Here is a 26,504-nt window from a genome sequence, read left to right as displayed (position 1 = left end):
GCGGGACGCGAGGTGTGGCTTTGCCGGCCCCGGCGCAATGAGGCGGCGGCCCGCTGGGTGGCGCCGATTTCCCGGGGAGGTCCTCTTTGGGCCCCCGGCGGAGGTGGGGTAGAGGCGGGCAAGAGCCGAGGCCAGGGAGCTCTCTGCGTCAGCGGCTGTTCACTGCGCCGCTCCAGTACCAGCCGGGACTCACCCGTAGCTCCATGCTTGTGCCCGGCTCGACTCATCCGTCCTCGGAGAATAGGCAGGTACGTGCCACCTGTCGGAGACTGGGGAGTTGGGGATACGGAGGGCAGTGCCGTTTGAGGCTCCGAAAGTGAGGTGTCAACGACCGCCTGGGCAGAATGGGCACTAGAAATGTAGGGCAAGTGCCAGCTGAGCTGAGGATCTCCAGCTGTGGGTGCCAGTTGTTTGTGTGAGCAGACAGCTCAGGGTGCCAGGGAGAGCCATCTGTGTGCTGATTAGTGTGTTCTAAGGAAACGCTGCTTGGGCAGGACCGTATCTCCGAGCCCTGTGTGGGATGTGGCGGAGAGTGATGCCTGGACCCTTACAACCCCTTCCCCACGTGTGCGTGGCAGCTTTCTTACTCCCTCCTCTCAAAGCTCCTGGGGGCTTGTCTCTGGTCAGTTTGCCAAAGTGGGTGGGAGTAGGGGGGAGGGTAGTAGTTAAGTGGAAGGGGGGTAGATTTTCCACCAATCCCAAACCAGAAAGAGGCATCTTTGAAATTCTCACCAATCCCAAACCAGAATCAGGCACGCGATGCTCCAAGGCAAGTAACTTATACTCAACAGCCTAAGGAAGTCCTGGCCAACCCATTCTGGCTGTCCTCTAAGGAGGAGCATCTACCTCCTGACCTGGCTGCTCTTAGAATGGGACTGAGCTGGAGATCCTGCCCATGCTCCTCTCCCCAGGCACAGGCAGGAGAAGGTCCCCAGAGTCTGACATGTACAGTGGAGGAAAGGAGAGCTGGTTGGGCTGGGGTTGGAGCAGCCACCATTCCTTTGATGCTGTAGATGATGCCAGACTGGAGTCGGAATGAGGACTGGAATGAGGGCTGGGGACGAGGGCGTCCTCTTAAGTGCATCGTCAGGACCTGAGCTGAGTCAGTAGTCTCTGCTGAGACTGGGTGGAGGCACCATCCCGGGTACTCCCAGTCCCCAGGGAGAGCCATCGAGAAACAGGAGAAACAGACTGGGAGCTGACAAGCGCACCAAGGCCCGAGAGGTTAAGAATCCTGCACCTTCCTCCTGTGACCCTGCCCAGCCAGCCCAGCTCTGTAGGCTCGGGATCCTGAACACTCCTCCAGGTAGAGTGGAACCACTCCAGAGCAGCCAGGCTTGCTCCTGGTAGCCTGGGGGAAGCTACACTTGCTGTATTTTTCTAGGTAGAGAAGGAAGGAGCCCAAGTGGGCCTGGCCCTTCTCTGATGGGTGGACTGCACATCTGGGAATAGGGTAAGCCTCATTTGCCTTGCAAGCTATGGGATACGGATCACCTCCGAAGACCATGGCACTGTTTTCTGACATGAGAACAGGGCACTCCCACGGGGTGGCCTGGAGGAACCTTTTCTCCCTAGCAAGGTTCACCCGACAAATGCTACCACTAATTATAAGTGGAAGTATTCGATATAGTAGTAATGATCATTTATTGAACTCTTACTATGTGCCAGTAAATTAACAAGTATTATTTAATCCTCACCTCCATGAGGTATAGCATTATTATTACTCCTGTTTTAAGATTAAATAGGCTTGGACTGCTTTAATGACCGCTTAAATGTCTCCGAGGCAATAAAAGGGAAAGACTTGGAATACAAGCCCAAACCTAGAAGTCCATTATAAAAGAGTTTGAACTGGAAACCTGAGCGAGGTCCCTTCTGCCTCTCCCTGCCTCTGTGTCCTCGAGAAAGCTGCTGTCTGCCTCCAGGTCCCCTCCATCTCAAAGCTAAAGGAGGTGGACTGGGCCTTCTTCCTTTTCTCTAGTTCTGTGACTGACACCTCCTTCTCCATATTTTTGCCTAATTCCACCCCCATCCCTCTACCCTCTTTCCGGTTCTGCTTCCCCTTGAATCCCCCTTCTGTTCCATTTCAAAATGCTCCCTGCAAACAGTCTCCTAGGATCTCCTTGCCTGGCACCCACCTCGAGAGGGAGGGCCTGCCACTGCCCCTTTAATTCTCCCTGGGCTCAGAATGCCAGCGAGTAGAGCTAGCCATCTCCATGAGGTCAGATAAGATACTATATATATCGAGTCAGTAACCTGAGCCCCGGATTACCCGGCCCAAGTCAAACTCCTGCTTCTGGGCTCACCACCGCGCTCCCTGCCCTGCCGGGGAAGGAGAAGCCCCCAGATCCTGCCCAGTGGCCCCGGACACAGGTCAGTAACTGCCCCTTTGGTATCTGAACTTCACAGGGCCGTTGTCCAGAGGGCCCTGGACTGTCTGAGGGATCCCTGTCTGTTTGGGGGAGCATGTGAGAGGCCACCCCACCAGGACTGGGAGGTGCTATGGGCAAGACCAAGGGGCAGGACCAAGGGCTGGGAGGCCAGGAGGAGGAAGCTGAAGCCCTGGAGGAGAGGGAAGGAGACTGGGGCTCTCCCCTGGAGTAGGGGTTCCAGGAGAGTGCCTGAGACAGTCGTGGTTGGAAAACAGAATTTAAGGATTCCAATACTGCCTGGGGGCCCCATATCTTTGCCTTTTCTTAGAGGTGTAGAGATGCCCACCCCCTCCCAACCCAAATGAAGGAGAACCCTAAAGAGACACTGCCTTAAGCCCACCCACCTCTTCTCCTCCAGGCGGAATTCTGGTTTTAATCTCCAGTCTCTTTATCTTACCTCTTTTGCCCCCTCCCAGCCCTTGAGTAACTGTTGGGATCTAGAGAGACTGAGAGGGACACAATCCCCTTGATGACCCCTGGCAAGGCATATCAGGCACTAAACTGGTAGGTCAGAGGGTACCAGCCCGAGAGGTAGAGCCGCTAGCGGCAGGCTGAGGCTCCCGGGCATCTGAGAGCAGTAAACAGAACTCCTGAACTGTGAGAGCACAAACATCCCCCACCCCGACCCCCCCTCTGCCTAAATCTTCCACTCCTGCCAGGACATCCCTCGAGCTAGGGGATGACGCCTGTGTCTAGGCAGTGTCCCAGCAGCTGGGCTTGTGGGTGGGAAAGTGTAGATGGAGACAGGCCCCTCTGTCAGCCCACTTTACCCTTCAAGGTCAGCTGTCTCAGTCAGTGCCTCATTCCGATGTTGTTAGCAAGCAGCTTTGGGAAGCTCTGAGGTCACCACTGTGACGGTTCCCAAGCACCTGTGGGGCTGGCTGGGATTCCCTACTCACCTGCCTCGGACACGGATAGGAGGGGAGGGACTGAACGCCGCTGAGGTATATGTCTGAAGCCCAGCTAGGGGTTTTCTATCCAGGCAGTGGCAAAGCCACAGAAGCTGGCGTGCCTTCACCCCATACAGGAGAGCGGATCTGGGCAGAGAGGGACCATGAAGGCTGCTGGGATGTTGGGCTTCACCTATCCCATACTCTGGGGGCCAAGAGTGCCTGGCATTCCTGGGGAGCAAGTCCCTCCCCTGGCTGGGCTGGTTAGGGAGCCCTTCACGTGAGCAGCAGGAAATGACAGTGGCTGACGTAATGGGCTGGTGGCCTCAGGAAGATAGAGTTCATTTTAAACCCTGACTCACCTAGTCTGGGTACCTTGGGGAGTGGGCCAAGCTGCCGCAAGGGTAGGAGGCGGGGGACATGCAGGAGCTTGGCATCACAGGTGAAATGGAGGCCTCCTGGACCATCTCTCAGCAGATCAGCATTGTTCTGGGGCTCAGGTTGCGCCTGGCTTCGCTTTCATTTGCCCGCAGTGGAAACTTGAAGGGCAGCTCCTTTGGGAGTCTGTACCTGCCATGCTGTTTTGCCTAGACGGTGGATACCTGGACCCCCTCACCCCATGCTGCAGGCCCCCCACCCTATGCCAGCTCAGGGAAAAGCCAGGGAAGAGAGAAGGGGGCAGTGGGTTGGCTTCAAGGTAGGTGTTACCAGACAGAGCCCAGGTAGGTCCCAGTCCCAGTGTGACCCCGGGGGATCCACACCACCTCTCTGAACCCTTGTTTCCTCATCTGCACATGGGCATAATAATAGCACCTGTTGCTTAGGGCAGTCGTGAGGATTAAGTGAGTGATTAATACGCGGTGTCCCAGAAGTCTTAGTGCTGATTTAAGCTTTAATAACTTCAGAAATATGAATGCTAAATGCTTCACTTGACTGTTTCACTATTTAAATTTCTTGTCTATTTGAATGAAAGTATTTTGAATTTCAATTTAACGTTTAAAAAAATTAAACCTTCAAATGACATTTGTAAGCCAGGTGCATTGAGAAGGCTGTCTCAGTGTTGGGCTTTCGGCTGCTGAAAAATGACAAGCTGCCTAAGAAGTACCCAGTGGGATGCCTGGCCCAGGGGTGCTCTGTACGTGCTGGCGGGGCGATGGCCAACAGGTTCCCTCCTCCTTTCAGGAGGAGTGCCTCCACACCTCCCAAGAAGGGGAAACTGAGTAAAGCGAGAGGGAAGCAAGGGAAGCCTGGCAGAGCAGGGAAGAGCCAAGGGTCCTGGTGAGCCTGCACGGAGAAGGAGGCTGGCAGGAAGGCTGCCCCACTGTCCGAGGTGGCGGGCACCTGGGGAGGTGCTGCCTGGAACCGCATGCCTGTACTTGCCAGCTCTGGGTAAACAGCGAAAGGAGTCAGGCAGCAGGGGCCCCACGCTGGGCAGGGAGGGGCACGGGGGAATCTCAGCCAATTGGTTGGCCTCCCACTGCCCCATGAAAGGGCCATTCAGTTCAGGCCGTTCCTTTAGCAATGAGGAGACTCACGGCCATGTGAGTGCCCGTCCTGTCCCTGTCTTGTGCAGCAGAGCTATAGCCAGGGCCCCGGCCCGCTCTCCCGCCCAGGGTGCCTCCTGCAGCCTCCAGGGACAGCCATGCCAGGGTGCCTCCTACAGCCTCCAGGGACAGCCAGGTAACTCAAGGGGCACCAACCCAAGCTGTCTGCTCACCTGCAAGGTGCTGGCACTGTCCTCAAGATGGAAACTAGGGGCTGGGGGAGGAGACAGGCATGCTCCAGGCCTCAGCCCCAGTGGGGACCCTCTCCCCAGACAGAGGAACTCTCTGCCAGATGCCAGCGCTGACAGACAGCTTCCAGGGGGCTGTTAGCGGTGGGGAGGCCTGTCAGTTGTCTGGCAGATTGAAGGAGACAGGAGAGCAGGGTTTAGGAGCCCTCCCGCAAGTGGGGCGGCTCCACTCTCGACCCCGATCCTGCCCAGGGTGACCTGTGGGCCATCTGTCCCTGTCCACCGTACCTGTTTGGCCCCAGCACTTCTGCATCAGCAGGGCCAGAAGAGGCCACAAGCTTGGGGCACTGCCTGCAGAATACCAATTCCCCCCCAGTGCTGGGGGGAGGGGTAGAGAGACCTGTGGGGAGGAGGCAGGAGTTCAGGCCCTTGTGGGGGTGGGGGGACATATCTGATTGGCTGCCGGGTGTCCCAGAGCCCAGCTCCTGAGACCTGGAGTCTCTGTGACTTTGAATTATTGATGGAGCTCTCCAAAGTGAAATAGAGCAGGACTGGTCCCATGCCCCCACTCCGAGCCTCTGCCTGTCTCCACCCCTGGTCTCCTCAGCCTTCATCCTCTTCCTCCCCTGGACCCCAGGAAGCTAAGCAGATGAGAGGGAAGCTTGTGGTTCCCCCATCCCTACACCAGGTCCTCCTCCCGTTCTCCTTTCCTAGAAAGGGGTACAAGTTGTGCTGGCCGTGGGAACATGGCTGGTTGAGGGAGCCCCCAGCCAGACTAGGCGGGAATAAGGGTGGATGATAATTTATAGGCCAGGCCTTTCTGACATCGGCCTGGACTGAAAATGGCTGGAGGTCTCTGGCAGAGCCTGGAAGTTCTGTCCTGGGGCCTATATGAAAAGTGCCACCTGCTCACCTCCTCCCACCTCTGCAACCTATCCCATACCCTACATGGACTGAGTATCTAGAGCTCTCTGCCAGGCACTTAGCACTTGGGGCTTGGCACCAGGTCCCCTCTGCCCTAATGAGCTGGGCTGCAGCCTAGGGCAGGCTAGGCTGCCTGAGCCACTGACTGCCAAACAGCTAGATTCTGCCCACAACCCACTCATCTCACCAGGAGCTGCAGGGAGAACCCCAATGCCCGGGGCTGCGGTCAGAGGCCGGCCCGGCCAGCAGACAGCCAGCCCCGACATTATTATAGGCCTACAAAGGGAGGAGCCAGGCTGCCTGGCAGGGCTTGGGAGAGGAGATAATAACCACTGTCTTTGTTGAGAGCTTTCACATGTTATTATCTCATTTATTCCTCGCAACAACCCTGTGAGGTAGGAATCATAATGATGATTACTATACTGATTTTGCAGGTGAGGAAATTGGGGCTCAGAGAGTTCAATGACTAGGGCAGAATCACCCAGCTAGTCAGCCATGGGGCAAGACTCCTCTGAGTCCTGGATGGCTCTGCACCCCCACCACCTCAAGAGCCCCCAATAGCCCCTGTTGACCCTCAAGGAAAGTAAGAGATCTTACCTACTCCTCCTTTGCCCTCCAGCTCCATTAGAGATAAAGCCTGCAGGTTTACAGTGATGGAGGGACTCTGGGGGTCCCCACGTGAGCCTAAATTTGATGGGGGTGGTGAGTCGAGGTAAAGTGGGAAGGGCACTGGGCTGTAAATCTGAGAGACATGGACACCAGTTCTGGCCCTGCTAGCATGTGACTCTGGGCAAGTCAGTGGCACTTTTCCACTTGTACAACAGAGAACATAAGATGGATGACCCTTCATCAAGTGGACACTCTCATATGCCCCCGGGGGCGGGGGGTGGTGGTGGTGGATGTCCTAAGCAGTCTTAATTGGCTAGAGCATGCACTTGGACACAGCTGACTCCAAGTTCCTGAAAAACAGCTCGGGCAAACATCTTGCTGTTTAGTCTGAGTAACAGTTGGAGGATGTTGCTACAAGTCCTTTGTAGCAACAATTAAAGCTAGCTTGACAGTGAGGGCAGGTGACAGGTGCAGTGCTTCTAACTGATGATCACCCTTGTTTCAGCAGCGGGGAAATCTGGGCTAGATTCCCAAATCTGATGTCCCCATGGTGAAACCTGGCTCTAGCTGTTTCACATCGGTCAGCTTTGGTGTCCTCTATGTAAAGTGTGGTCATGGCTGTCCACTCCCTAGGCCCATGGGAAGGTTCAATTGGATGATGGATGTGGACATGCCCTCTTTCACTTGTGGTAAAATATATATGATGTGAAATTAAAAAAAAAAGATCAACTCGTTGGGGCTTTGAAAACTCCTCAATTCAGAGGTTCTGTGTTCCTTTAGCAGATCCACCCCAGCGGCAAGGACTGCGGGTGGAGACAGGAGCGCTGCTTGCAGTGTAGGATTTTAGCCTCTAGGGGGCCCCCTTTGCACGAGTCATTATCACCATCAGTTTTCTGTGGGTACTGATAGGGGAACCCCTGGGAGGCCACAGGGCCCTAACTCCACTTAGAACTGAAGGCTTAGATCAGTTAAGAGGGTGGGCTCTACCACACGAGGATCCCCCACCGCAGCAGGTGACCATGTCCAGGGAAGCACTCTGGGATTGGGTCTGGAGACTGAGGTCAAGCATCCCTCTCAGCCACTCATCACCACCACCACCCACACATAAGCCCCTTTCCTCCTCTCATGGGCCTCCTGTTCCTCATCAGGGATCTGGCTAAATGATCCTCAGGTCATGCTGTCTGAACAGTGTAAGATTCCCAAAAGATTGCTCCCAAAGAGGGGAGCAGTCCTTAACTCTTGGAATGTCCAGCAGTTTTTAATCCAGGGGGTGAGGGCGGTGGCATCCCCCATCTCAGGGGTGCCTGCAAAAAGAAGCCAAGGAGAGGAAGCAGATGGGATTTGGTTTGGAATACTATTGGGGGCTTTTTTGTTTTTGTTTATTCAGCTGCACCGGGTGTTAGTTGGGACATGTGAGATCTAGTCCCCAAGCCAGGGATGGAACCCGGGGCCCTTGCATTGGGAGTGCAGAGTCCTAGCCACTGCACCACCAGGGAAGTCCCTGGAATACTATTTGTTGCTTGAAGGGCCGCAGAGGTGGGGCAGTCCCTGCTCTCAGGCTGGGGGCTTTGAGGGGAGCACGCAGAGCGTCCAGTCCAGATAGTGCTGAGATTGATTGCCCATGTGGTTTATGAAAGCCTGCTCAGCTCTGGGGCTCTCCCTGAGGTGTGAATGCCTGGGTGTGTGGAGACCTGTGAGCCAGTGCACACGCACATGCAGAGGTGTGTCCCACTGGTGGGCCAGTGACTTTCCTGGAAACAGACAAGTGTGGCCCCTGGTTGAGGTCACGCCACTGGAGGATGGAGAGCAGGCACAGCGGGAGCAGCCTGACCCCCAGCAGGGCCTTCTGACAACTGCTTTCCTTGCCTTTCAGCCCATGAGGCTCCCAGTCCCCACCGAGTGCCGCCCTGAAGGATGTCCCAGCTCTCCTCCACCCTGAAGCGCTACACAGAATCGGCCCGTTATACAGATGCACCTTTCACCAAATCGAGCTATGGCACCTACACTCCCTCTTCCTACGGAGCCAACCTGGCTGCCTCCTTCCTGGAGAAGGAGAAGCTTGGTTTCAAGCCCAGCCCCCCCACCAGCTATCTCACTCGTCCCCGTACCTATGGCCCCCCCTCCATCCTGGACTATGACCGAGGCCGCCCCCTGCTGAGACCTGACGTCATCGGGGGTTGTAAGCGGGCGGAGAGCCAGACTCGGGGCACCGAGCGGCCTTCAGGGAGTGGACTCAGCGGGGGCAGTGGATTCCCTTATGGAGTAACCACCAGCTCCCTCAGCTACCTGCCCGTCAGTGCCCGCGACCAGGGGGTGACCCTGACCCAGAAGAAGTCGAACAGTCAATCAGACCTGGCCCGGGATTTCTCCAGCCTCCGGACCTCAGATAGCTACCGGCTGGACTCTGGGAACCTGGGCCGCAGCCCCATGCTGGCCCGCACACGCAAGGAGCTGTGCGCCCTGCAGGGCCTGTACCAGGCAGCCAGCCGCTCCGAGTACCTGGCCGACTACCTGGAGAACTATGGTCACAAGGCCAGCGCACTTCAGGTGCCCACCCCGACCCCTCCCTCACGAGCCCCCGAAGTCCTCAGCCCTACCTACCGACCCAGTGGCCGTTACAGTCTGTGGGAGAAGGGCAAGGGCCAGGCCCTTGTGTCCAGCCGCTCCAGCTCCCCAGGGCGAGACACCATGGTGAGTTTGCCCCTTGGGGACCTGGTGATGGGCTAGGGAGGAAGCCACTGATGAGGAAAGGTCTTCCACCTTGACCGACGATCACAGGCAGAGGTTTTCCTTCCCAGGCCTCACAGTGGCTGTTCCTATAGCCCAGGTGGGGACGAACCAGGGAAGTCATCTCAGCACACCTGGTGCCCTCGTGGCTTGATGTCTTTGCTCAGGGGCTCTCCCACTCTCCCCAGGAAATGCACTTCATGACCTGTGCACTCAACGATGGCCCTGTAGTGCTCTTGGAAATGCCCAGCTACCCCCACATACACTGCGACTCTTATCCTCTGCCTTCCCACCCAACATGCCTGGGGCTCCTGCAGGCCCTGCCCCATCCTGGACTGCACGCTGAGACTCCCAGACCACCAGTGTGCCCTGTGGTAAGAGAGGCCCCCCAGCCCTGACTGCATCTCTCCTCCTGCTCAGGCTTTTACCTCTCAGCCCAGAGACATGGCTTAACGTTGGGATGTAAGACATCAGAAGAAGAGGGTCTCTCCTCTGATGGATGCAGCCTGGCTCTGGACCAGGGGTCTAGACAGGAGTAGTTCTCGTGTGTCTGTGGAGAAAACGGTGCAGAACTTCTTGTCTAGGGCTTTAGATGATCCAGTCTCTTTCTACTCCAATGTGCCTGGGTTTAAATAAGGGAAGAGGCTCTGCTGGAGACTTGAGTGAGGGCTGGCATGACCCACCCACATCTGATCCCTGACACACCTCTCCTGGGGCACTGACTACAATTCTTCCTTTTGTGTAGTCATCAGTTTACCCATTAGGTGGTGAGCTTTCAGAGGATGAGAAAGAAATCAAATCTCTAGATCCCTCACTATGTGTCTAGCTCAGTGTAGAATTCAGCTGACCTATGTATCACATGGATGGATGGATGGGGGAGTGAGTGGGTAGATAGATGGATGAATGGATGGATGGAAGGGTGGGGGTGAGTGGGTACATGGATGGATGGATGGGGGATTGAGTGGATGGATGGATGGGGGATTGAGTGGGTAGATGGATGGGGGAGTGACTGGGTGGATGGGTGGGTGGATGGGTGGCTGAGTGGATGGGTGGATGGATGGATGTGTCGGAGAGTAGATGAGTGCATGGATGGGTAGTGGGGGAGTGAGTCGATGGGTGGATGGATTGATGGCGGGGGGAGTGGACAGATGGATAGATGGATATGAGTGGGTATGCAGAAGGACAGGCAAGCATATGGGCAGAAGAACCAGGTGTTGTGTCATCTTCATTACTTTATGTGCCCTTCTTCTCTTAGGACACGTGTCTTTTAGAAACAGTAGCTGTGCCATAGCAAGAAATGCTGCTTAGGGGACTTGTCCAGAAGAACGGAGCAGGGGTATAGGATGGGGCGAGGCTTTGGGACACAGACCTTGAAGCTTGTCATAACTAAAGGTCCTGAGAGGACAACTTGATACCATTGCTTAGAGAGTCTCAGCCTTGCTGGACCCCCGGTGAAATGCCATGGGAGATGCAAAAGCTGGTGCCTCCCAGAACATTCAGACTCTGAGGAGGCAGGGCTGGCTACATTGGAGGGCTAGAGTGGACAAGGAATGGCAAACGACAGAGCTGGCCTCAGAGAGAAAGACACGCTCTCAGGGGACATGTACTTGGGTTGGAGCGTGATTGGCTGGAACAGGTCTGGTGTTGCTCATCTCAGGGGCAATCAATCAGAAAGCAGCTCTCGATGGAGGGGCCTGGGTGTTAGAGGCCTCTGAGGGGCTCTCTTCCTTTGTTCAGAAGGACTCTTTATGGGGCTCAATGTTCCTAAAAAGTGGGGTCTGCAGACTGACTACCTCAGAATCATCTGTGTGCTGAATTGTCTGGGGGCCCCATCCAGACCCCCTGGAGGCAAACTTTCTAGGGATATAAGGCCTGAGACTCTGCCCTTTTTTCACAAGCTTTTCAGGTAATCTTCAAGCACAGTGAGGTGTGAAAACTTCCCCTCCACAGACTAAACTACAGAGCTGTTCTCAGCCCCAATCCCCTGAGAGCAGGGCCTCCTCCTTCCCACACAGGCAGGTCCCAAACCTCCCTGGAGACTCCACAGCGGACACCCCGGCCCCAACCTCCTCCCCCAGGGCCAGCCTCAGGGGAGTTCTGCAAGAGGACCTCAGAGGAGTGGCCAGGTTGACCCAGGGCAAACTCAGCCACCGTAACATCCCTTTTTCCCTGTCCAGAAACTACCCACAACACACAGGAGTAACCACCAGCCGTACAACTGAGCTAGTGTTTCACTCTGAGCTCTTCCTCAAGAAAAAGGTCGTCTGAGTTTTTCTGTAATAGAAGAACCCAAACAAATTTCCTGGTCAGCTCAATACTAGCAACTGGGAAAGGCCCCTCTTGGGCTCAGTGGCATAAGACCTTGATTTAACCTCACTCCTCTCCCCTCAACACCCTCACCCTCGCTTCTGGTGCTGATCACATCTTGCTGGGGTGAAAACAACCCTGTTCATGGGGCCTGGACCACTTCTTCCTAGAACCAGGTCCAGTTTCTTTTCTGACCTCCATCCAGCACTCTTCCTGTCTCTTTCATTCATTTATGGTGTTCAGCTTACTAGCAGCGTAACCTTAGAGAAATGCATGAACTTCTGAACCTGTTTTCTCTGTAAAAGGAGAGCATAGTTCCCACTTTAGAGATCGTGGTGTGGAATCAAAGGTCATGGTGTGAAAGGGCTTGGCACTTAGTAGGTGCTTGATCAATATCAGTCCTCCTTTCTGCCTTCCAGGTGCTTCGGCGGGGCAGGAGAGGTCCCTGCCCTCGAGGAAGCTTGGGGAAATAAGTTCTAAAAATAGTTGCAACAGGAGGCTGCCCTAGGTGTTTTTTCAGTGTCATAGGTGATGGGAAAGGGAGAGGTCATCCGAGGCTGGGATGAACAGTTTGACCGCTGGAAGAACACTTCGCCTCTTTAACCTTGGATACCTCTCATCTGAACTGTTGCCTCACCCATAAAAGGGAATGGCCAGGCCTGCCCTGCCCACTTCCAAGGGATGTCATGAGGTTCAAAGCAAATCATGGATGTGGAGGAATCTGCAACCAGTAAAATGCAATGGGAGAGCTGGCTTAAACTCAAGGGGGAAAAAGTACTGGTGGAAAAGAAGGGGCCTTTGGCAGCTGACTGGAGTGGGGGGAGGGGACCACCACTGGGAGGAACAAAGGTGAGAAACTGCATCCTAGGGCAGGGCCCTGCGTGAGATCTGACTCCTCTGCGGCAGCCCTGGCCTCCCGGGCTCTCTGAGCAGCTGACCTGAACTACCGGTCAAAAGAAGCAGGACCAACTGGGAGGCAGAACAGATCTAACCAGACTCAATCCTCCTGTTAATAGTAACAGCCCACACGAACTTGGAATATCACAGACTCAGCTGAGCACGAGTGAAGAACTGGTAGAGGGGGACAAGAATTCTGAACACCTCCCATCCATGGCTGGCTTGCTTAAGCACCAACAAGATGCCAGTCCACGGAGTGTGCGCTGTCAGCCTAGGGCAGTGAGGGCTGCCCTAGACTCCCCCTTCAGACAGATTGCACAGGAGCTGTATGTTGGTTCAGAACTGGGTTTTTTTGTTGTTTTTTTTTTTTTAACAAAAAATGCAAAAAATACCCTTCACTACCCACAGTGGGGACTTCAAGCCAGGCCAGGTGGGTTGGCCCTGCAGAGAGCCAGGGGTCCAAGCCCCCAACTTGGTCACATCCCCCCTCCACCCCACCTCTCTTGTTCCCCTGGGCCTATGGAAGGACAAGCTGTTCCCACTGATCCCTGCCAGGGCTGTGCTTTAACCCCTACAATCCATGCTAATCCTCCGCTCCACCCACTCCAGCTGCTCTCTCCCCTAAGCCCAGGCAGTTCTGCCTACCAGCTTCAGCCCTGCGCTCACCCTGCCCAGCCCTGCCCAGGGCACCCTCTCCTCTCCCTAAGAAGAGCTGGGAGCTGGCCCAGGGCCCTCCAGAGCACAAGTCATGGGCTGGGCACCTGCTATTCAGATGCAGAGCCCAGCCCAGCCTCTTGCCCTCACACGTCCCACACCCTTGCCCTCTGCTCTGGGACCTGTTGCTAGGAGCAGTCCGCCTGGGCACCTGGACTACCTAGATCCTATTTGCCACTGGGCGGGCTGCTGACTCATCTCACAAAGCCTCGGGTTCCAGCTGTTCAGTGACAGGGAGATTATATAAGATGAGGTCATGTGATTTTCCTCTCGGGTGGGACTTTGGACTTGACTGCTGTCAAGCAGTGGGGGGAAGGGAGGAGTTTTAGTGTGAAGTGGAGGACAGCAGTGGCTGTCCTAGGGCTCCTGGGTGAGAAGTGTGACCTTCCCCTCTGTCCCCGGCCTTCTCACTGTTTACTCAGCCACGCTGAACTGCATCCCTGCTGTCCTGTTTGTCCAGCTTGGCAGCCTGAGACCCTGGGGCTTGTCCTCACCTACTCAGCCACCTGGAGGAGGGCAAACTTCCTGAGGGCCCGAAGCTGTGCTCTCGGCCTAGGAAGGTCACACAGAGGGGTCCCGTGGCAGGACTGATCCTAGCTGCTGAGAAAGAAAGGGCAGTTGGTTTGTAGTCTGTGGTCAGAATCAGCAAGACGCCAATGTCTCCAGGCCTTGAAGACCAGCTGTGGGCTGTGACCTGGCCAGTGGCCTTGGAGTCGCCTTACCCAGGCTCATTTTCTCAATCAGTGCCCAGCACCATGCTCCCTGCTTTCTCCTCCACCCCTACTCTGGGATGGATGTCTCGGTGAGTGAGTTCAAGTGGCATGGGGATGGGCTCAGCAAGGCAGGAGTTAATCCGAACCTGGCAAAATGTTCCCTGCCTGTGGGAGAGCCGCTCCACTGACCATCCTGCTGCAGAAATGAACATCATGTTCAGGGCCCAGAGCTGCACACGTGGTTCCCTGTACCCTCTCACCTCAATGGAGACGTAAAACTGGCGCCCCACACAGAGACATAAACGAGAGAGGGAAGTGTGTGGGCCTCAGGAATCCAGCTGGTCCAGACCAGACTGCCCAGGGCCTCCAAGGAGCACAGAGCTTTAGGCCTCCTGGGGTCTGAGTGATGTAGGAAGGAGGAGCTTCCCGGGGACCTCGGTCCAGCTGGTTGGCCCTCCCTCCCCAAGGGCACTGGAGGGCTGAGAGCCAAACCCCTAACAAGGACCTTGAGTCCCCACCAGTTCAGTCAGGCCACCTGTCTGTCCCGTCTTACATGGGTAATTGCAGGTATGTGCAGGAGCAGGGTTTAAGCCGTGTTTCTAAACCTGGGACTGGGCTGCCTACTAACAGCTGAGAAAGCAAGATATTTGCAGTCTTGTCTTCACACAACTAACACTGACTTTAATTTATTTAAATACTCCATCCGTGCCAGGGGGGATTTGAGGGGAGAAAATACCGCCAGGGGAGGCAGGCCAGACACAGGGTCTGAGAAATGGCAGTCCTGGGCTCCAACAAGGAGTTCTGCTGAGATTAGCTCGGTGTGTTTGAGGCAAAAAGTCACGGAGCCAGAGCCAGATTCAGATCCCTGGAGACTGTATGCTTTGCCCATGCCACTTCAGGAAACGGCATTGAGGAGAAAGGGGTCTTGGTTAGTTGAGAAATGACCACAGTTCTTCATGGCTGTGTCCAGCAGCCATCACACCTGCCTGACGAGACTGGACCCCATGTGAATTCTTTCCAACCAGACTTCTCAAAGGGCACCCATGCAGGAGCCTTCCCCAGCCGGGCCTCCCTGCTCCCAGCAATGCCCCTGACCTCCTACATCCCAGGAAAGAGGGAGAGAGCAGGCTGGCAGAATGCCATGATGTCCCCGGGGTAGCTGGCCTACGTCATGGGGAAACAGGCCAAACACTCCAGTGGGTGACCACCTGACAGCACTTCCTGCAAATCACTCAACACACAAACCCAGACTTACCCCACCCTCTGAGGCTCAATGGGACTTCCAGCACCGCCTGGTCTGGCCCCCTTTCATGATGAGCTCAACACCTCTATTAAGCACCCACTAAGAGAACTCACAGTCCTGCCCTTGAGCTATCAGTGTGATGGTACAATCAACACACAAGCTCAGACCATCTACAGAAGTCTTAGAGACATGTATAAGACAAAGATAAACATACTAAGACAGATTGGGACAGTGGCAACTGAATGCTAGAAGACCAAGAGTATGCGGTAATGGAATGTTTAGAACTTGGAGTTCATTAGAAAAGGCTTTGTGGAAAACATGAGTTTTGAGCAGAATTTACAAGGAGATAATTGACAGAGAACAGGAAGGGCATTCCAGAATCTCCTGGTAGTTGTTACTAGCATGGGTTTTGCTGTAGGACCTGTCTGGGTTCAAAGCCCCACACTGCCATGTACCAGCTTTGCAGTCCTGGCAAGTCGTTTGACCTCTCAGGGCTTAAGATCCCTCATTTAGAAAACAGAGGTAATAGTTACTGCGTCACTGTCACTGACTTGTTATGCAAGTTAACTGGCATAATGTATATAAAGCGCTCAGCAGTGCCTGGCATTTAGTAAGTACTTCACTGGTGACAGTTTTGTTAAAGGAGAGAAGGCATGTGCTAAAGGGGGTTGATTGGCAGTGGGGATCAGAGAAGAGTGAGGGTGGTGACCATAGTGCTGTCCAGCCTATGGACCACAGCCTCACAGACAAGGCTACCTAAGGCTTCCGGACTAGCTGGAAGAGTCGGTGTGTCAGGGCAGGGGAGTAATGTGATGAAATGCAACCCTTGCTGCAGCCAGTGTGAGACTGGCTCAGAGGGGTGTGGTTAGGAAGAAGGAAGCATGGAGGGAAAGGTTGTTGCATCTTGTCCAGGGCCCAGCTTTGATCCCAGCAAGGACAGTGACTGGAGATCTGCTCTTCTAATGTCACTTACTACCTAGGAGGATGCCCTGAAGCCCCTGCCTCTTGCCCACTCCTCCCACCACCGAGGCGGGAACACGGGGGCGACCGTCTGTGCTCCTCTCTCAACAGCACAAAAGTTCTGTGGGAGGCCTGGGGTACAGCCATACATGTGTCCTGGACACATTCCCCATGTGGCTGTGGTTGTGTGTGCAGTGCGCGTGTACATGTGGGGATGAGCAGGCCAAGAGGAACAGAAGGAGGCCACAGATGAGTAACAGCACACACTGCTGCCTCTCAGAGTATTTTTAAATGCTAAAAATACTGGCTAAAAATAGCCATCAAGCTCCAAACAAGATACTTTCTCCAGGCAGATTCTATGTGGGTCCCTGATAGGTGAGATGGGTGGAGCAGCAGGAATAAAACCCAAAGACCTCTGATCTCCGAGCATTGCTGCCCTTAGGGTCAGAGAAGGACACTCCCCCCACCACACACCAACTGAGCACCAGTTTCCCCACGTGCTGTGACTTTCTCCCCACCTCCCAAAAACAAATCAGAACCTGAGATTCTCAGAGAGATGGAGTTGCGTAGATGAGGCCAGAAAAATGTTTCTTCCTGGGGCCAAAAGGGACAGTGACCTGTTGTCATCATGTAAAAAATCTAGGCATTGCCTTTCTTGATAGTGGTCCAAACTAGGACCGGAGGGAGGAGGGGAGTTCGTCCGGAAGCCATGGAAATCTACCTTCAGGCCCTCTTACCCTCACGGACTGGGTGGATATTGGGCTCCAAGAAGGCCTGAGTCGTCCCCTCCCACCCACACGCCCAGAATGTTGTGCAAAAGTTTGTGTGTGGGTGCATTTTTTCCTGAAAAAAATGAGTACGGGGCTTTCATCGGGTTCTCAAAATGATCTGCAGCCCTCCAAAAGTTAGGAATCTTTCGCTGCCTTCGGGGAAGCTCACCCGCTGACACTCGGCCTTGGAGACGTGTCCTCTTTGGGCCTCAAAGGCAGTTTCTCCCGAGTCCCAACCCCGAGGTGGTTCCCGGGCTCCGCGCTCTGGTCCTGCCCGCCCGGGTCCAGCCCGCCCTCGGGGACTGCAGGTCTCGGTCGCGGGCTGGCCCGCCTAGTCCCCAGGAGCTGGGGGCAGCCGGGCCGGGGGAGGAACCGCGGGAAGCGCGGGGGCGCGGCCTCACTCCTGTCCGCGTGCAGAGGCCCGGGGGCGGGGCCGAGCGGGGCGGGGCTGAGACCTGGCCCCGCCCCGGCGATGACGTCGCGCGGCCGGAGGCGCCGGCGGGGGCCCCCAGTCGGCCGGAGCACGAGAGCCGGCGCCGGGGCGGTTGGCTGCTCGCGCCGTGGAGGTTGAGGTGCGGGAGCGCGCGGTCGGCCCGCCGGAGCGGTTACCGCCGGGCGCCGCGGACGGCGTGCTGTGGCGGCCTCGCCGGCCTGGGCGTCCGGGCCGTGGGACCTCGCGGTACTCCCCCGCGCCCTATTGGCCAACGTTAGGCGAGGGGCCGAGCCCGCCGCCCGCCCCCCAGCATGCGCACCTCATACACCGTGACCCTGCCCGAGGAGCCCCCCGCCGCCCCCTTTCCCGCCCTCGCCAAGGAGCTGCGGCCGCGCTCCCCTCTCTCCCCTTCCCTGCTGCTCTCCACCTTCGTGGGGCTCCTGCTCAACAAAGCCAAGGTACGCGGGGCCCTTTTTCGCGACCCTCACGCAGAGGGCTGGGGTTCTGCCTCCTTCCCGGGGTACCCCCCTCCCGCCCCCTTCCACCGCGCGCCCGCCCGGCCGGGGCACAGATTCTTCCCAGCCCCCACCCCTCCTTTCCCAGGGTCTCCCGACAAGGAATGCCCCCTCCCCAGGCGATCTCACGCTAACTCGCGGCCCCCTCCTCCTTGCTGAGGTCCCTGCCCCCCCACCCCGAGTCCCCCGAGCCCCCCTGCCGCCTCCCTCTCCTCGACCCCAGCACCAGGTGGCTCTTGGGCTCGTAATTCCTGGCACCTATCAGGACAGGTGCAGAAAAGCGTAACCTTGACTAGTTCTCGGGGTGTGAGGGAACCGGCAGCTCGCTGGACTCTGCGGGCGTGACTCCTCCAAGGCCAAAAGCCAGCAAGAAAGGCTGGTGGGAAAGGGACCGCCTCCCCATCACTCATCGCAAAACGCCCTCTCCCAGAGGGTCGGCAACAGGGGTGCTTTGACCCCGCGAAGGGCAAAGGAGTTGCAGACAGGGAAAGAGGTCACCGTCCCTTCCCTCCCCTCCCCAGTTCAACGCGGTGGGCCCTGGATCCCTTCAGTGATGTAGCCGCCCCAGAGTGATGCTGAGGCTAAAAGCTGGGCACTGCCCCCTCGGGGAAGGGAGAAGGGGCCAGAGCTTGACAGATCTTATGTAACAGCACAAGCTCCCGTGTTGGCAGTGCGTGCACTGCCCCGTGCCAGGGCCACACCAGGCTCCTTGGCTGCAGCCAGGACTCATGGCTGACCCTCATGGCACAGGTGAAGTAAGCCGGAAAAGCCCTTTCCTGGGGTCTCAAGTGAAGACACAAACGTCCATCAGCCTTTCTTTTGTGGCCCGTGTTCCCAGATGTTTCCTCCATGTTCACATAGCACCGGGGCTCTTGCTCCTTCAGTGGGCAGTGAATGCTGTCTGTTTACTAGCCATGGAGGTGGCACCTGCCTTCTAGAACAATGGCTGCTCCTGAGTCGAATTAGGTCTTCTGATGGCTAATTTTAAGGAAGTTTTTGCCCCGAACTTTTCTCAGCTCTTTGCACTTGAGCTCCAGCAGCCTGGCTGGAGTCATTTCCTTCTCCTGCTGAGAGGCTGGTGGGCAGGGTCTCTCCCAGCTTCTCCAGTTTGGGCCTCTCCCTGTCAGCCCTGAGGTAGGATTGTTTTCCCCATAAGAAAGGTCACTCCTGGGACATTTTGTTCCCCTCTGGAATGGAAACTGCTGACTTTCCCTGGAGCTCCTTATTTCCTATTCATGGCAGAAGAATATCTGGCTGGGCAGAGAACAGCCCTGCTCTCCCCTCCACTCCCACCCCCTGACTCCTGATACCCATCCGCCTTCTACACAGAGTGCTTGGAAGTTGGCAGGCACTTTCAAGCTCAGGAAATTTTAGACAAAGGCACAGCCCCCACCCCCAGAATTAAGAGGGTCCTGGTGAAGAAGCCTTAAAGGAGCCTCTCCCATCTCTCCACCAGCCAGGCCAGACATAGGGTTAGATTCTTAAGGATAGTAACTCTCATAGTGACCTGTTCTTGACCTGCCCTCCGCTGGTTCAGAGAGAGAAGTGTCAACACCACAAGAATGCTTCGTTAGAAAGACGCCTCCAGCCTCCCATTGCCGCACCCCCGCTGGTGCTGCAAGACTGCTATCTCAGTCGAGGGCCCACTTTGGTGGACAGTGACAGTCACCAGCGGTAGAATGCTTTGCTTCTGTGGCCTGTTTAGACCGATGTTGTGTGAGGCATGAGGGGCAGGTAGGGGAGGGGTGCGGGGTAGAACTGATAAAGCACTGCTGGAAGGAGGTCTTCGAGTGGGTATTGTAGGGGAGGAAGAGCAGGTATGCAGGTGTGGGCAGGCTTTAATGTTTAGTTCCAAATGAGCAACACAGACTTCAGTGTTTCTGTTGAGACCCAGGTCTACTTCAAAAGGCTGATAAGGTCTTTGTCCAGGGAGTTATCTCTGTTGTGGCCCACTGACTGGAACACCAGGGTTTAGATTGTCATAAAGGTAAGATTTAAATGTCATGTTTGGGACCATACACTGCTGATCTTCAGTGATGCTTGTACCCCACCTGCTGCCAATAGGCTTTTCTTTCCAGCTGCAGGTGGACAGCAGGTCTGCCTGCTAGTTTAGGTATTTCCCTCCCTACCTGTGAGGGTTAGACCTGATAACTGGCAAGGAGGGATCGTATTACTTGTAGGGGATCAGCAGGGCAATTCCTGAGAAAAGCCCTCCTTCAGCCTGCCTCTCCCCACCCCACCCCCTTATGCTGACAACCTCATGGGCTTTGAGCTGCTGACAGCACACGGCATGAGTAATTTTAGCTGAGTTATTTCAGGCTCCTGTTCTGATCAGGGTTGAGCTGGCCCCACGCATGCCCCAGCCAGTGTTGCTCCAGAGTTGCCTGCTCCCGGGTCCCCTCCCCAAGAAAGAGGGTAGCAGGCTCATCTGTATGCTGATGCTTTAACCTTTTGAGCCAGAAGGTTATCTGACTTCTTAGAGGTTGGGCCAGGATTAGCCAAGAGACCTGGACAAACAATGCTCAGAATCCTGTTCACTCTCCCACCCCCTCACCAGCCTCCACAAGAAGTACAGGAGCAAGAGTAGCACCTTCAGCCAGGTGCTGACCTCTGCTTGGCCACAAGCTGCCATCAGAAGGATTCCCAGCCAGTGGCCGATCAGGATGTTGAAACCTGAACCAAGCAGGGAGGATTCTCCCAGGCTCTAAACAGCCCACTGGAGCTGAGCTCAGCTGGAAGGAATTCCACCTGTCTCTGGCAGTTCAGAATGGCAGGCCGACTGGAGTTTTTCCCCAGCTGAAGATCTAAACTCAGTTTAGATGTTTTGTCATTGAACTTTTCAAGACCTCCATGAAGTGCTCATTATGACAGCTGGTTTAGATATCAGACATCTCAAGAGTACAAATGTAGGTCATTAGAGTGCCTGGATTTGGGACCTGAAATTTGTCAAAATCAGGTATATGAATTCATAGTCTCTGGCTTCTAACCTCCAGTCTCCAATATGGCAGAGAATGAAAAGTATTAACATAAAAGATGGGGGGGGATTACATGTCAATTAAAGAAAGAAAAACCACAAAAGTCAAGAAAAGAAAGCAAAATCTTGAAGAATGTTTTTGTTGTGTGTTGAAAATGACAGGCATTCCATACCTTGCTTTCCTACAGTATAAGTAGACTAAAGTTGAAGAGAGGATCATGTGTGTGGCCTGAGGCTAGTGGCTACAACTGGCAGAAAGTTGCAGAGAACCTAACGTAGGCCAGGCCTCTTCCTTCAGCCTGAATATGCCTCATGTTCTTTGCTTACAGAATTCTAAGAGCACCCAGGGTCTGGCTGGTCTTCGAAACCTTGGGAATACGGTGAGTTCTCCCCAGCCCACTTCTTTCCCGAGGTGGGACTCAGTCCCATCTCAACTGGGACTATCTAACCAGATGATCCTGGCTGCAGCTAACTCCCTACCCTCTAGGCCAGTTAGTACCTGCCCTTCCTGGCTGATGTTTTACAGAGTTGCTGGGCTCTGCCTCACCCCGACCCCAGCAGGAAGCACTGCTAAAGGGGAGTCACCCTTTTAACTGATACCTTAGTCACTTTCCTGGATCCTTCTCCTCCAGAACATCCATCACTTCCCACCCACTCTGTCCAGCTGCCCGACACTCTTTTGTACACCTCTGTAGTAAATAACCAGTTACTTCACCCGTGCCAGCAGTGGGGATTTGCCTCACTTCAACACTGTGACTTACAGAAAGAGGAACCTGAGGCTGTGGGAGGCTTCATTTGTAGGCAGGTGTACCAGAGGGCTCTGATTGTTGGGTAACTAGACATGCCAGCCAGGGGTCTTTGTTCCGCTGCTGACGTCCAGTGGTCTCCCGCAGTGCTTCATGAACTCCATTCTGCAGTGCCTGAGCAACACGAGGGAGCTGAGAGACTACTGCCTACAGCGGCTCTACCTGCGGGACCTCAGCCACAGCAGCCGTGCACACACGGCCCTCATGGAAGGTGAGGGCCCAGCCCTGGATGCTTTTCCACGCTCCTGTAGGAGTCAAGGGTTACATGCTTCTCTCCCATTTCTCTTCCTCTGGCTTCTTCTTGTTGGGACTCTACAGAATAGAGAGAATGGCTCAGCTATCCTCCACGCCCCCCTCTACCCTTTTCTTCTTCCTATAGAGTTTGCAAAACTAATCCAGACCATATGGACCTCATCCCCCAATGACGTGGTGAGCCCTTCTGAGTTCAAAACCCAGATCCAGAGATATGCACCGCGCTTCGTCGGCTATAAGTAAGGGCCTTGGGGACGTGTCCCTCCCCAGAGTGGGTGGTGGTGGCAGCAGATTCGAGGGACCAGAGGTGTTGCTTACTCCCTTTTCTTCACGTTCAGTCAGCAGGATGCTCAGGAGTTTCTTCGCTTCCTTCTGGACGGGCTGCACAATGAGGTGAACCGGGTCACAGCGAGGCCCAAGTCCAGCCCTGAAAACCTCGACCACCTGCCGTAAGTAGGAGGAGAGGGCTGGGGCTCAAGCTATGGGAACTTCTTTGGGGATAATAATTTCAGAAGAATTTTGGATATAAAGGATTTAGATGGCTAGGCCTTTAAACTTATCATGGTTTGAGCTCTGACCCAATTGTCTTCCTTTCTCTGGGTCTTAGTGATGATGAGAAAGGGCGCCAGATGTGGAGAAAGTATCTAGAACGGGAAGACAGTCGGATCGGGGGTAAGTGCAGGCAAGGGGGGCAGGGGTGGGTTGCCTGCCTTCCCTGTTAACTGCTTGGCCTGAGCAGAGCATGAGAAGCCCATTCTCCCAGGACCCCTCCTGCTTCCCAGTGCCCAGCCTCCCGAGGACTGAGGTGGGAGCAGTGAGAAAGGAGACATGGCGTTTAAACGTCGTGTGTCTGTCTCTTCCCTAGATCTCTTTGTTGGGCAGCTGAAGAGCTCCCTGACGTGCACTGATTGTGGCTACTGTTCTACGGTCTTTGATCCCTTCTGGGACCTCTCTTTGCCCATTGCTAAGGTAGGCACCCCTGTCACCCCAATTTTGAAGCTCTTGCTCTTACCCTTTCACTTCGTTGACCTCTGACCCCTCACTTCTCTCTCCCAGCGAGGTTATCCTGAGGTGACGTTAATGGACTGCATGAGGCTCTTCACCAAAGAGGACATGCTTGATGGCGATGAAAAGCCGGTACGTCACCCTCTGTGGCAGTGAGGGTGCGTCTCCCCGAGTTCTCTTGGGGGCAGACCAGCCTAGGAATTGCTGCATTCTGCCGTTGGAGTCACCCATGAGTCCTTCCCAGCTCTGTCCTGTTATGTCTTTCAGACGTGCTGTCGCTGCCGAGCCAGAAAACGGTGTATAAAGAAGTTCTCCATCCAGAGGTTCCCAAAGATCTTGGTGCTCCGTATCCTTCAGATGGTCAGGGCAGGGGCTAACGTTAGAGAGTGACTGAGGATGGGGGGCAGGTGAGGGCCAGCAGGGCAGGACGAGAAAACTCGCTGGGCTCTCCCCTCCTCTGCTTCCTGAGACGTGTAGTCGCCCTCAGGGGCTCTGTCTCCTGTTCTAACTCGGTCCTTGACTCACCAGCACCAGATCTGAAGCGGTTCTCAGAATCCAGGATACGAACCAGCAAGCTCACAACATTTGTGAATTTCCCACTAAGAGACCTGGACTTGAGGGAATTTGCCTCAGAAAACACCAGTAAGCATTTCTCAACTGGAAGCACAGAACCAAGGCATGGGTGTCTGAGCTGCAGATGGGAGGCCCCAAGGTGGCGGGAAGCTGCTGAGGAGAGAGAGGTGGAAACTGGGAGGAGATGCAGGACTGGGAAGGGCAGAAGGGGAGGGTGCAAGGGATACCTTGGGGCTTGACACCTCAGGCTTCCTCTTCAGACCACGCTGTTTACAACCTGTACGCCGTGTCCAATCACTCCGGAACCACCATGGGCGGCCATTACACAGCCTACTGCCGGAGTCCAGTGACAGGCGAGTGGCACACTTTCAACGACTCCAGGTGAGACAGGCCTCGGGCAGGGCTCCCGGCTGTCAGACACCCGTCCCTCACCCAGGAGCAGTCAGGGCCAAAAGGTGTGGAGCTGCCCATTAGAAGGCTCTCCAGAAGGAGATGGCCTCTGGTGTCTAATAGGTCAGAGACAGGCCCTCATGCTCCCCCGGCTGCGCGTCACGGGCCCCCCAGGCCGCCAGGCTGACCTGTCCTGCTTCTCCGCAGCGTCTGCCCCATGTCCTCCAGCCAAGTGCGTACCAGCGACGCCTACCTGCTCTTCTACGAGTTGGCCAGTCCGCCCTCCCGCATGTAGCAGCGAGGAGCTACATCCCATCCTCCCTCCCCCGTGGTGGCCCCACAACTTAAGTTTTTCTAAAAAGACCAAAAAAAAGCAAAAAAAGTCCTGACAAATAAGAGGAAAATAAAGGAAAGTGAAACTGCAGAGCAGGAGATGCTGCAGCCTGGCCGGAGCCTGGAGCGGGGAGCCCGGTGCCCCCAAGCCATGCCTGGCAGGGAAGATTGGCAGGACGCAGACCGAGCCAGCACGGTGCCCCTCAGCTTCTCATGTGCATTTGTAAGCGTGTGGTTCTTTTCCCGTGTGTGATAAACCGGAGCCCTCTGTGGGGAGAAGATCCTTGTCCACGGGCCCACTGGCCTCGGCCCAGCCTTGGCCTCCCAAGAACACAGCGCCCTCTGGAGCCTGCTGGGAGGATCGCCGCCTGGAACGCTGCCTGTCTTTACCTGGACCCCGCTCGCCTGTCCAGGAGCAAGAAAAACACCCATGAGCCAAGAGCCCTCTTAAGGCTGCTAACTCCAGGGGGACAGATAAGGGGACGTCTTTGAAAAAAGCTGTTTTTGATTTTTAAAAGCCCAACTTTTTTTTGTTTAATTACTGTAACTAAAGTTTTCAGACTGGAGATGCCCTCTTTCACACCTCTTCACAGCTGGGATGTTGTGCTGGTCATTTTTTTTTTTTTTTAATTCTTCAAGTACAACTTGTCTAGTGCTAGCCCCCAGTGGTGCTAGGTGGGAGTTGGCCAGGCCCAAGCACAGCCACAGTAGACCTGGGATCTGACAGGTTTTTGTTTTTTTTAATGTTTTGGATGGAATCTAGTTGCCTCCAAGACTTGTGCCTTATAGTGTTTGGGGACCAGGGGGTAACTGCCCCTCCCTGAAATATCTCTCAGCCTCTTCCCTTTTCCCCAGTGCCATGTCCAGAGCTGCCAGGGAGCTCGGGGTCACACCCGCAGCCCCTGGCTCGTTTCGCATTGCAGTGAGGTGAAGAGGAGAGGAGATAAAAGGAAATTCTTCTGATAGTGTTTCAAGTTCTTCCCGCCAGCTTCCTCTAATCCAGCCCTGGTCTACTCCCCAGCTGTTGGAAGGATAGCACGAGCCCCTGACCCTTGAGCTTCTCTTACCTTTAATTTATTCCCCCTTAACTTGCTCCTTCTCCCCAGCCTCCCTGCCCTTCCCCTCTTCTCAGAGCCTCCTGACATAGGCCCTTTGGACCGAGTTTCTCAGGGATGCCCATGCCACCCCCAGCTCCCCTTGGCATCAATCTGCAGTTCAGCCTGGGAGTTGGAGCCTGGGTGTCTGGGGACATCTTGCCTCAGTTGCATGGTTCTTCCCCATGGGCTTGATTTTTCTCTAAGTTGTCGGGCAAAACTCTGTGTTGTCCCAGAGAGAAAAGCTGTTCAGCACCAAGGCCCAGAGCTCTGTGCTTGGCACACCCTGCACACCCACACAGCTGGGACCTGCCTGTGCCCCTCGAGGGCAGAATTCTCCAGTGCTCCCAGCAGGCAGCAGAATAAGACACCCTGAGTCTAACTGGCCTGATACCCTACTCCAGGGAAGACCTGTGAACCTGAGCCAAAGGGCTGGTGTATACACTTGTTTACCATGTAAGCAAGAGTAGATGAATGTGTGATGTACAGTGGAACCTTGTACAGAATAAATCATAGCTTTGAGAAATAAGCTGATAAGTGATGGAATCTTGATTTGGGAGGGGTCTGAACCCAGGAAGCGCTCCTAGCCTATCAGTGGCCAGATATTTTACTGCTTCAACAAGGTTGTAAATTCCAAGTTCTGGAAAAAGTTAACTACCTACTTTTTAGCTTAAACTTCTCAATTCTGTTAAAAAAAAAAGCCGGAATAGTACATATTTTGAATACGATATTCATCTGGATTCACCGATATTTTAACTTTTTGCCACATTTGTTTATGTATACACTTTATTCTTTGGGCAAAACATTTAAGGGGTGAGGCGTCCTATTACCACTTCTGAACACCTCAGCGTGTTTCTCCCATGTAACCACAACCCTGTCTTCACACCGAGGAAATCATCTTTAACAGACCTCTCTCTAAATGGTCTGTCTGTTTTTTAACTGCTGGTATGGGCACCCTGGTGGTTCGCTATTGACAACTCGGGTCCCTCTACAGACCCATGACGAGCCAAGACAGGTCTCCAGCAGAGGCTGAATACAAACAGCACGGTTTGCTCTTAGAGCAGAGTGGCCTATGCCTGGGTGTGGAGTAATGAAGGCCTGGTCCTCGTATGAAACATCTCAACTTGCCCCACTAATACCTGGAAACAGCTGCGTTTACATTAAAAGTGTTCTCTGAGTACTGTTTTCAAGACATCACCAGATTGCACTTCTTG

General features: G+C 54.9%; 1 protein-coding gene across 19 annotated transcripts; it reads left to right on the top strand.

Annotated features, from left to right (window-relative positions):
* Window positions 1-31: 31 nt before the first annotated feature.
* USP2 (ubiquitin specific peptidase 2) lies at window positions 32-25,819 on the top strand. 19 transcript variants are annotated; one of them, XM_081541297.1, is made up of 15 exons: window positions 32-248; window positions 1,014-1,306; window positions 8,458-9,275; window positions 9,500-9,685; window positions 21,167-21,217; window positions 21,731-21,854; window positions 22,023-22,134; window positions 22,234-22,344; window positions 22,503-22,567; window positions 22,761-22,864; window positions 22,952-23,032; window positions 23,168-23,246; window positions 23,435-23,542; window positions 23,734-23,854; window positions 24,071-25,819. In XM_081541297.1, the coding sequence occupies exons 3-15, from the start codon at window positions 8,499-8,501 to the stop codon at window positions 24,156-24,158; spliced, it is 2,007 nt and encodes a 668-aa protein (XP_081397423.1). In that variant the 5' UTR covers window positions 32-248; window positions 1,014-1,306; window positions 8,458-8,498; the 3' UTR covers window positions 24,159-25,819. The 19 variants fall into 19 exon arrangements, with proteins under 19 accessions (XP_081397423.1, XP_081397421.1, XP_081397422.1 ...); XM_081541295.1 differs by having other exon boundaries at window positions 23,429-23,542; XM_081541296.1 differs by lacking the exon at window positions 1,014-1,306.
* The last annotated feature ends 685 nt before the right edge of the window (window positions 25,820-26,504 follow it).

Source organism: Giraffa tippelskirchi, chromosome 11, assembly GCF_054371585.1.
Source record: "Giraffa tippelskirchi isolate mGirTip1 chromosome 11, T2T-mGirTip1v1.2.pri, whole genome shotgun sequence".
NCBI classification, from domain to species: domain Eukaryota; kingdom Metazoa; phylum Chordata; class Mammalia; order Artiodactyla; family Giraffidae; genus Giraffa; species Giraffa tippelskirchi.
Note: the sequence above shows the minus strand (reverse complement) of the source record. Positions and strands in the feature narration are given on the sequence as shown.